This window comes from Manis javanica, chromosome 17 (assembly GCF_040802235.1).
Source record: "Manis javanica isolate MJ-LG chromosome 17, MJ_LKY, whole genome shotgun sequence".
NCBI lineage: Eukaryota > Metazoa > Chordata > Mammalia > Pholidota > Manidae > Manis > Manis javanica.
The window spans coordinates 18,272,718-18,283,244 of record NC_133172.1 but is presented as its reverse complement, the minus strand read 5'-3'; the positions used below and the strand labels follow the sequence as shown (position 1 = coordinate 18,283,244).

Genomic DNA, 10,527 nt, shown 5'->3' with positions numbered 1-10,527 from the left:
ATGCACAGCAGGTGACTGGGGAGCTCCTGAACCCAGGCAGCCCTCCACCCAGCCTCAGATCTCACAATCCTCCTAGAACCCAGACAACTGACATTCATTCACTTCACAGATCTCCTACTATGTATGCAACAGCCAGTGGACAAAGGAGACAGATGCTTGGCCCCCGCTGACCAGCATTCTAGTGGAGGAGCCATTGAAACTGATGTGCCAGAGTCGTGGGTACTCTGAATAACCACCATGCAAGGTGAAAACAGAGACTAGAGTTCAGAGGGGCTTGTTTGGATGGAGGGCTCCAGGAAGGCCCTCTGAGCAGGGGACACGAGGCAGGGACCTGAACCGCCAAGTGGGCAGGTCCAAAGTGGAGAAGATCATGTAGACCCCATGTTTCCCTTTGTGCCCGCTTCGCTCTTCTCCAAACGCTTGGCACAGAAGGTAAAATGACACCCTTTCTGATTGCTTCCTCCATTCCATCAGTTTCTTGTGTTTCCCAAAGACAAAAATACTAAATAACAGGCGGCAAGTTCTGTATTTCAAGGGAGGTGCTGGACCTCTTATGTAGGACTTGGAAGGGAGGCAACCAAGGATCAACTCAGTGACAGCAGTGGGAAAGGAAATGAGGTTATTTCTTTGGTGTGTGACTGTTGAGAGCCAGCCCCATGCCACCCCCCCGAAGCCTGATGAGAAGCACTTCCAGGAAACTGCTCGGAGAATCCTTTTCTTGGCAACTTGGGATGCATGCAAGAGGGAGGCAGTGGCTTGGTGTCTGACACACACTCAAGAAAACTGAAGTCCAGGGAGCGGCTGTGCTGTCAGTCTCAGGCGGCAAAGAGGCAGGCAGACAGGAAGAGACACATACACATAGTCAGAGATAGAAAGACCGAATCACAGAGACAGCCTGAGGCTGCTTTAAACCTCACTTAGGAAGCAAGGTGAACCCAACAGGGAGGTGAAGGGCTGAGTTTCCAGAGGCTGAAAATAAAGTGAAGTGAGCCAGCTGGAGGCATGCACCATCTGTGCCCCAGTGAGTGTGCCTGTTGACCCTGCAAGTGGCCCCAGGAGGAATCCCCTTTGACGTCCACACAGCCCAGGGGGAAGCAGGGTGGAGACCACAGCCAGGTCACTTCTGTACCACCAACCCCGACTTTGCTCACCCCTTGTCTCCTCCTCCTCACCCCTGCCAACACTGGGAGGGTCAGAAAGCCCTGTCATCAATCCAGAGGGGAAAGGAGATGGAGAATGGAGGAGACGGGCCCACGGCCTGTCCTGTACGTGTAGAGGAAGGCAGCTGCAAGGCCACCACCGATGACCTCATTATCCCGCATATTCGTCACCGAAGGGTGTGGGTGACTAAGCTTTGTTACCTAGGTGTGAGCCAGTAAGGCCTGGGGCCTGCCCCTGAGCGCCCACAGGAGGAGAGAGGATGTACAGCCCAGAGCAGGTCTGAACAGGTGGGGCTGCGGTGGAGGGCGTGGGTGCCTGGGTGGTGGGACCAAGCCGTGTCCTAGCTGGACCACGCCCCCCCAGCTCCTTTGAGGTACTGGCTACACACTCCTCCCTCTACCCGGAAAAGCCCGGATTGCTCCCCTTCCTGTGCTCGTGTCATCTTCTTGGGCCCTTGCCTCCTGCAGCCTGGCCCCAGCTCCAGCCCGAGATGCCCCATTAGCTGCTCACCCAGGCTGCTAGTGCCTCGGGCTAATGGCCCTACCACCCCGCCCTTCTCACCCTTCCAGCTCACTGCCCATCCCGGGCACCCTCACTCAGCCCAGGAGGGGGACACCTGAGCCACAGAGACGTCTGGCAGCGCCAAGAGGTGAGTCCCTCTTTCCGTGGCTCCTTTCTCCACCATTTCCCCAGAGCGCCCGTTTCCTTGAAGGTCATTCCCTGAGTCACTGAAGGGCCCTGGCTTACCCCTGGACTTGCACTGGGGAGGCCCACTGCCTGCCCTTGCCACCTTACCCAAGCCACCCCCTCTCTCCCCTTCAGCTGGGAGTTGCTGCCACCCCTCCGGCGCTGTGGGGGTAGCAGCCCCTTCTCCCTCCAGGAAACAGGAACCCAACTTACCTTCTTACGAAAAGGATGTATTGTCAGGCTTGCCTTAGTTCTGAATTCTCTCTGCTGCTTCTCTCCCCAGAGGCTCAGAAATCAAGAGGCCTTCCCTCTTACGGGACCTGCACGTGCACTCTACCGCCCCCGGTCACTCTGCGGGTGCGCCCTTCATTTTAAGAGGTGACTTGGTGGAAAGAACACAGGGGACTGAGGGCGAGCAGTCCTCTCTGCCAGTCGGGCTCCACTGCTACCTGGCTGCTGCCTTTCTCTGGGGCCTCCCTGACCCCAGCTATCTCACTGGATGGCTTCTAATACCCTGCGCGGTGCTGACACCTGTTTGTGACTCCAGGGGTCCCCCTCTCAGGGCAGGCAGCAGGTGGATCTGGGGAGCCCAAGGGTGAGGGACCTGCCCCATGGACCTGCCTCCACAGCTCTCCTTCGCCCTCTATGTCGCCGCGTTTGTGCTGGGCTTCCCACTCAATGTCCTGGCCATTGCTGGTGCTGTGTCGCATGCCCGGCTCCGCCTGACCCCCAGCCTTGTCTATGCCCTCCACCTGGGCTGCTCTGACCTCCTGCTGGCGGCCTCTCTGCCCCTGAAGGCAGTAGAGGCCCTGGCCGCGGGCGCCTGGCCTCTGCCCGCCCTGCTCTGTCCTGCCTTTGCCCTGGCTCATTTCGCTCCGCTCTATGCCGGCGGGGGCTTCCTGGCCGCCCTCAGTGCTGGCCGCTACCTGGGAGCTGCCTTCCCCTTGGGCTACCAAGCCGCCCGGAGGCCTTGCTATTCCAGGGGTGTGTGTGTGGCCATATGGGCCCTTGTCCTCTGTCACCTGGGGCTGGTCTTTGGGTTGGAGGCTCCAGGAGGCTGGATGGACAATACCACCAGCTCCCTGGGCATGAATACGCCCGTCAATGGCTCTCCAGTCTGCCTGGAGGCCTGGGACCCAGCCTTAGCGGGCCCTGCTCGCCTCAGCCTCTCTCTCCTGCTCTTCTTCCTGCCCCTGACCATCACAGCCTTCTGCTATGTGGGCTGCCTCCGGGCACTGGCCCGCTCAGGCCTGAGCCACAGACGGAAGCTCAGGGCAGCCTGGGTGGCTGGCGGGGCTCTGCTCACGCTGCTGCTCTGCTTAGGACCCTACAATGCCTCCAACGTGGCTGGCTTCCTGTACCCCGATATAGGAGGCTATTGGCGGAAGCTGGGGCTCATCACAGGTGCTTGGAGCGTGGTGCTCAACCCGTTGGTGACTGGCTACCTGGGAAGGGGTACTGGCCGGGGGACAGCATGTGTGGCAAGAACGAAAGGGGGGATATCCCAAAAGTAGTAGCTCCGACTAGGGTGGAGGTGCATGGATCCGAACAGCCTGGCTGCTTCTCTGGGTTCCCTGGTGGGGGCTGCTCCAAAGAAACTGTGGGGTGGCCTTGCCAGGGGGCATCACTGGAGCCACTTTTGGGAAGAGCCAAGCCTGGCAGAAGACTGAGACCCAGTCCCAGAGAAGAACGGAGGCTGAGGGCTAGGTTGCAGGAAGAAGGTAAGCTTGCCTCTGCACATATCAGCATGTCCCCACCTGTGTCTCTCCCCTCCTAGCGTCCTCACTGGCCTGCTGTCACTGCTATGGGCAAAGGCCTTTGACTAGTGGGGAAAGAGGTGGGCAGTTTGCTTCCAATCTATTCGGCATTCTTGGGAGATGCTACTCCAAAATCATTTCCTGGGAAAGAACATTTTAATTTCTGAGTAAAAGGAGGCAAGAGGCAGGAGAATGACACTGTTATGCCACTTGGAACTCACAAGGGGGCAGCACTGAACTGTGAACAGGAAGTTGGTAGGAAAAGACTTCAGCAGGTGGAGGGAAAATTCTAGCAGCACCAGAAATAGTCGCAAATATAGAGTCTCTACTACGTGACAGTCATCACATCAAGTGCTTAACGAGTGTTGTCATATTTCAGCCTCACACAATCCTTTGATTTAGCCACGAGGCTGTTGTACAGATGGGCAGGTTGTTCACTGCTCAAGGGTGCCAGGCAAAGGGGCAAACACTGATTTGATTCTAGCCTGTGCTTTCTTTACCAAACCGTGTGCCTGGCACAGGCTGCTTCCATCCCAGGGAAGGGGGATCTTATTCTAATTTGAACAAAGACACCACCCACTCACTCCTCAAGCAGTTATTATGATAAATTACTCATAAAAATCTTGGTAAATATTGTGATAAATTACAATAATAAAATATTATGGTAAGTGATAAATTATTATCATTTTGTGGGGTTAAGAAATTTCCCTAAGGGCCTACAGCAAAGAATGGGTAGATGTGGGATGTGATCTCTCAGGCAGGGCCCCCAGAGGTCAGGGGACATTTGGAAAATTTGGGGTATTGGGGTAAATGCCTGGTCTTGTGTTCCATTCTGTAAAGGCAAATGGGGGCACCCTAAGCCCAAGAGAGAGCAGGCAGAGGACAGCGGCCCTGAGGCAGACCAGCATCCGGGCGTCTGCTGGCAGGAGGCAAGGTGTAGGAAGCAGACTTCTTCCTCTGATGACCACGGCACCCACAGTGACAGGAACACAAAGAGCGGTGGCCACGTGCCTGGCATGCACGACCTGGTTTCTGCAAGTTACTCCTCTTCATGCCTAAATGTCTACAAGGGCAAAGCATTTTGTTTGATTTGCTGATGTAGCCTCCAGCACCTGGAAGAGACCCTGGCACATAGTAGGCTCTCAGTAAATATTTGCTGAATGAATGAGTGCTCTCAATAGCCTCCAAAGGAAGTTTTATCACCCATTTCATAAATATGGAAACAGGCCAGAGAAGTTAAGTAACTTGCCCAAGACTCCGAGGAAGCCAGAAACAAGTTTCCCGTGTGATGGTGTCACCAGAGAATTTCAGTCAAAGCCCAGACGCCAGCCCTGGGATTACTCTCCTCCCGCAGCTGGGGAGTCCTTGCTCCCAGTTACCGGTGCTTCCTCCACCAGCAGAGAAGTGTTCAGGTCCTCCCTGGGGCCCGGGAGGCCCGCCTGACCTGCACCGCCCCCTCTCATGACCTTTGCCCCCTGAGCCATAAACCTCTGCCGGTTCCCCCAGAGGCTCAGCCTGTGTACACAGCCCTTTCTCCGGCTCTGCGTTGCCGCCACAGCTTCATTACCCTCCGGCCACTCAACCCGTGCACGTCCCCTCACAAACAAGCACCATGGTAGCACAAACAGATGTTGCTCCCTGCTGTACTTTCAACCATTTATTTGAGATCAGATTTACACATCATAAAATTCACCCATTCTCAGCGTACAATTCCATGAGTTTTATAGACTTAAGTGAAGTGTGGAACTACCAACATTGCCATTGCCCAGGTATGATCCCTCTGCTCACTTAACAGTTCATTCTCATTCCACCCCCAGTCCCCAGGCAATCAGTAATCACCTTTCTCTCTCTCTAAATTTGCTTATTCCAGACATTTCATATAAATGGAAACATACACTATGCCATCTTTCATGTCTGGCTTATTTCACTTAGCATGATGTTTTTAAGGTTCATTCATGTCACAGGGCACAGGGAAATTATATTCCTTTTTGTTGCCAAATAGTATTCCATGGTAGGGATGTGACACATGGCTTATCCACTCACTAGCTGATGCACCACTGGGGGATGTGTCCCCTTTCTGGCTCTTATGACCCATGCTATTCTGAACATTTATGAGCTAGTCTTTGTGTGGACACGTTTCATTTAATTTATGTAGGTTCCTAGAGTGGAATTGGGACCCACGGTAAATTTAACCTTTTTAAGAAATTGCCAGACTGTTTTCCAAAGTGACACTACCATTTTATGTTCTCAGCAGCAATGGATGAAGATTCCTGTTTCTACATGTCTTCATCGACACTTGGTATTACCAGTTGTTCTGTTTTGTTTTTTTACTTACCACCATTCTAGTGGGTGTGAAATCGTATCTGATTGGTCTCCCTACATATCTGAAGGAATAAATAAATGATCTCTGAAGCTGGACAGAATGTGGGTTTGACACCTGGTGGTGATATTTAATAAGCTGTGTTAGCTGCAGCAAGTCACTTCCCCATTGTGGGAGATACAGGGATTTCAAAACATAATAGTGGTGCCCTCAAAAGCAGAGCATCCTCTATGCATTATGTGCCCACTAAAAGGTAGCTGCTATCATCATCCCCACCACCATATCATCATTATCAATACTGCTGTTACTACCATCACTCTGGAGACAAGCCCACACCAGTGACTGGGGTGATGGCAGTTAACATCTGTTAAGTGCTTACCACAACATGCCAGGTCCCATTCTAAGCATTTGACATGTATTAATGCATTAATCTATAGAACAACCCTCTGAGATTGGTGCTATCATTATCCCTGCTTAAAGACGAGAAAGCAGAGATACAGAGAGTTTAAGTCACTTGCCCCGAGTCATACAGTTAGTGACAGAGCCAGCATTGCACCCAGGCCTCTGGCTCCAGAGCCCAGGCTCTCCATCCCTGCACTGCACTTCTTGTCCTTACAAGGCAAACTGGATGAGTGCCATTCCAGAGGAGCAGATGCAAAAAGTGGAGGATCAGGGAGGGGAAGAGGAAGTCGGCCGGGGCTTGTTAGGGCATCCCATCTGAGGCTGCCGGAGGAGCGGGCGTGCAGTAGCGGAATTCTCTCCTCGTTTTGCATACTGGCGTGGAGATGGTAGCAGAGCTAAAGGCATCTTTTGTGTCATTGCTCAGCAGTGAGTGATGTCACGGGCACTGCCAGGTGTTTATCAGTTCTGGTAGATAAATATCTAATCATATTTGCTCTGGAGGATCCGCAATGTGCTGAGCAGCAACAGGGCAGTTGGGTCTCAGGTAAGCAGGTGAGAGGGGGCCCTACGGGGCTGTGTGGAGGGGCGCCCTGGGGCCTGCTTCACTGGGGGAAGGGATAGGATGACAGGCAGGCTGGCCCTGCTGGAGAAAGCATCAGGGCGCGTAAGGGAGTGTTTGCTGTGGATGGTTGAGGTGCTGCTGGCTCAGGGCAGGAGGAGCCCCACCCAGACCCTCTCCCATTCTCTCTCTCACCAGGGGCCGTCACCATGGACACCAGCCCAGACCAGTCCTTCTTCCCTGGCAGTCACTGGCTCCACTTCTCCGTGTACCTCTTCACCTTCCTCGTGGGGCTGCCCCTCAACGTCATGGCCCTGGTTATCTTCAGGGGCAAGCTGCGCCGCCGCCCGGTGGCTGTGGACGTGCTCTTGCTCAACCTGACCCTCTCAGACCTGCTCCTGCTGCTCTTCCTGCCGTTCCACATGATAGAGGCAGCCAGTGACATGCGCTGGCCCCTGCCCTTTGCTTTCTGCCCCCTCTCCAGATTCCTCTTCTTCACCACCATCTATCTCACTTCCCTCTTCCTGGCAGCTGTGAGCATTGAGCGCTTCCTGAGCGTGGCCTACCCACTATGGTACAAGACCCGGCCGAGGCCGGGACAGGCCGGCCTGGTCAGCGTGGCCTGCTGGCTGCTGGCCGCTGCCCACTGCAGTGTGGTCTACATCACTGAGTTCTCAGGGAACTCCTTCCGTAGTCAGAGCACCAATGTGACCTGCTTCCTGGAATTCCAGGAGGAACAACTGGCTGTTCTTCTGCCTGTCCGGCTGGAAATGGCCATGGTCCTTTTTGGGGTGCCCCTGCTCGTCACTGGTTACTGCTACAGCCACCTGGTGTGGCTGCTCAGCAGGGGAGCCAGCCGTCACCGGCGGAGGAGGGTGATCGGGCTCGTGGGGGCCACGCTGCTCAACTTCCTTGTCTGCTTTGGGCCTTACAATGTGTCCCATGTAGTGGGCTATGTCCGGGGTGAAAGCCCGCGGTGGAGAAGTTACACGCTGCTCCTCAGCACCCTGAATTCCTGCGTCGACCCCCTTGTCTACTACTTCTCATCGTCAGGGTTCCAAGCCGAATTTCAGAGCCTGCTGAGGAAGCTGACTGGGGTCTCGGGCCCTTGGACACAGAAGGGCAGCATGAAACGGAAGAATGGAGGAGAGGCCAGCCATGGGAGGTATCCAACATAGAGAACAGGTAGTGGCTCGTAATTGGAGGCCTGGGTTGAGCTACGTGCCAACGCAGTTCCCACTTCAAGTCAGGCAGGACCTTGAAGAGGCAGGCTGGGGACCGAAGGAGTCGGGACAGAGCAGGCACCCAGCCTCCTAAGGATGTGCTCAGCAAAGCCCACCTCTTGATCTCACCATGCTGCCCTCCCTTCCATTCCCCCACATGCTCTGGATTCGGCTCTGGGAAGCTGTCATGGTGAGGGATCGCTCTGGAGAAAAATGAGCTCCTGTGGCAGCAGGCCAGTTCCTGTGCTTTTCTGAGGACAAAGGCGGAGTTGAGAGCGGTGTTCAGGGACTGAGGGTGCTGCCTGGTGGCTTGGAACAGGAGAGGGGAAATGAACCTACCCTGCAGAGCTGCTCCTACCCAGCACGTCAAGAGTCGGGGCTTAGGACTCCCGTCATGAAGGAGCGTCCTGCTGTCATGTGGAATTTTTCCAGGGAGTGTCTATTTTTCAATCAATTCAGATTTTCAGGGACATTTATAAAAATGACAAAAGAAAAAAATTAGCTAAATAAATTTGGTAGCAAGCGAAAGAGAATGTTCTTGCATTTTGTTTTTTTCCTTATGGTGTATGTGGTCAGGTAGAATTGGTGGGTGGAAGGAGAAGGGCTAAACAATAAGATGCTGAGATGCTGGGAGAGGATCTGGGCTGCAGGAACTAAATTAGCACCTGGCCTATCTGAAGGACTTGTCCTGACACATTACCTCCTACGATCCTCTCAGTAACCCTGTGGCGGGTACTATTATTATTTCCACTTTTATAGATGAGGGAATGGACCCAAAGATGTGAAGTCTCTTCCCTGAGATCCTATAGCCAATAAGTGACTGAAGCAGGCCTGGAAGCTGGAATTTGCTGACTCTGTAGCCCAGGCTTCGGCCCACCCTGCTGCTCTGCCTCCAGCTGTATACTATCCGCAGAGGCCGGACCTAGTCAAGTCCAGAGTCAGCGAGGTGGTCTGCCCAGGACAAATGTAAACAGGCCATGACGAGAAACAGAACTAGATACAAAGAAGATCAACTATCTATGTTGATACATCCTCTTCCCAGTAAAGAAACCCTCTCAAAAAAATTAAGATAGTCAGCCCAGTTGATTTCAAAGACAAATGTATGTTCTTAAGAGCTATTTTTATCAAGATGTGATCATTCAGTACATTTTCTTTTTCCACTGAGGGATGGTGTGTGAGAAGGAGCTGGTCAGGGACACCTCTCCCAGCAAGGCAACCACAGAAATCCTGGCATCTGTTTGCACTCAGCTTTAGTTCAAAAACATTGATTTTGCACCTACTGTGTGCAGATGGCTGGGCTCAGAACTCCAGAGTTTTTAATACTAATGTCTTTAATATTATCTAGCCTCTGCTTTCCTCCTGGGGTTAAGGTAGCTGGAGAATGAAGACTAGCTGTGGGTGGGAGATTGGGTTTCAGGTGTAAGGAGAGAGACGTCATCTCTGTGCAGAGATGATGTCATGAGCTGTCTCTCTGGTCCACACCTCATCTTCCTGTCCCAAAGCACTCAGTCCTAGCCGCTGCTAGTCCTGGGAGAGGAGGGTTAGTGGTGGAGACAGAGTCTGGGGTGGGAGAAGGAATAGGGTGTAATGGTGAAATGGTGTGAGAAAGCACTCAACTCTACCTTCCTTTCTCTGATGGGACTCCTCCGGTTTTAAAAAAAAAAAACGTCTGAAATTTTAACAGGCAGCTGCGGCCCCTGAACTTTGCAAAATCAGTGAGAAGCCTGCTGACGTCCCCCTAAGGTCAGTTCTGAAAAATCATCCACGTGGAGGCAGATCAAGGCAGGTGGCTAGTGTTCTGGAAAGGATGCTGGGATCACTTTCCAGAAAAAGAATGAGATAGAAGGAATGAGTTTGATAAACAGTGGTGAAAGTGGGAAGGTACATGGAGTCTGCCCCTAATGGAGGCATGGAGCTAGGGAAGAGAAAATGTTGCAGAAGAGGGAATGGGGTATGGAAATACTTTGGTTTTATTGGCTTTAGACTAGAAAAGTATAGTAAGACAATCAAATCAATCACCCTCTGTTGCAGTTCCCCCAACCCCAGGGTCAAGTTGTAATTGGCCCCAATCATGGCAATCTTGTTCTCTTTATTGTGACTTTCTCTGGATGGACATGTGATCCAATTCTAGCCAATAAAAGGTAAGAAGTCTGCTGGGGTCTCTGGGAAAGACTTTCTTCCATATTAAAAATATGGCTGTGCGATTTTCTGCCCTCTCCCTTCCTGGTTTGGAAACTTTTTTTTTTTCTTCTCAATTTTATTTATTTCTTCTTTGATCTTTATTATGTCCCTCCGTCTGCTGACCTTAGGCCTCATTTGTTCTTCTTTTTCCAATTTCGATAGTTGTGACATTAGACTATTCATTTGGGATTGTTATTCCTTCTTTAAATATGCCTGGATTGCTATATACTTTCCTCT

General features: G+C 52.6%; 2 protein-coding genes across 4 annotated transcripts; both read left to right on the top strand.

Moving 5' to 3' along the window:
* Positions 1 to 2,217: 2,217 nt before the first annotated feature.
* On the top strand, positions 2,218 to 3,362 carry FFAR1 (free fatty acid receptor 1). The gene has a single exon (XM_017663404.3). The coding sequence runs from the start codon at positions 2,460 to 2,462 to the stop codon at positions 3,360 to 3,362; it is 903 nt and encodes a 300-aa protein (XP_017518893.1). The 5' UTR covers positions 2,218 to 2,459.
* A 121-nt stretch (positions 3,363 to 3,483) lies between these two features.
* Positions 3,484 to 8,636, top strand: FFAR3 (free fatty acid receptor 3). 3 transcript variants are annotated; one of them, XM_073225523.1, is made up of 3 exons: positions 3,484 to 3,569; positions 5,860 to 5,904; positions 7,085 to 8,636. In XM_073225523.1, exons 2-3 carry the CDS (start codon positions 5,862 to 5,864, stop codon positions 8,062 to 8,064), a joined length of 1,023 nt encoding a protein of 340 aa, XP_073081624.1. In that variant the 5' UTR covers positions 3,484 to 3,569; positions 5,860 to 5,861; the 3' UTR covers positions 8,065 to 8,636. The 3 variants fall into 3 exon arrangements, with proteins under 3 accessions (XP_073081624.1, XP_017518889.2, XP_017518890.2); XM_017663400.3 differs by lacking the exon at positions 3,484 to 3,569 and adding an exon at positions 5,218 to 5,374; XM_017663401.3 differs by lacking the exons at positions 3,484 to 3,569; positions 5,860 to 5,904 and adding an exon at positions 5,218 to 5,374.
* Positions 8,637 to 10,527: the final 1,891 nt, after the last annotated feature.

Excerpts from the sequence above, each read along its gene's own strand:
- FFAR1 (XM_017663404.3), top strand. The coding sequence starts at position 2,460 with ATGGACCTGCCTCCACAGCTCTCCTTCGCCCTCTATGTCGCCGCGTTT.
- FFAR3 (XM_017663400.3), top strand. The coding sequence starts at position 5,218 with ATGGTAGCACAAACAGATGTTGCTCCCTGCTGTACTTTCAACCATTTA. Across the intron at positions 5,375-5,859 it reads CCAACATTGCCATTGCCCAG|CAATGGATGAAGATTCCTGT; the intron begins GTATGATCCCTC and ends TGTTCTCAGCAG. Across the intron at positions 5,905-7,084 it reads CATGTCTTCATCGACACTTG|GGGCCGTCACCATGGACACC; the intron begins GTATTACCAGTT and ends CTCTCTCACCAG.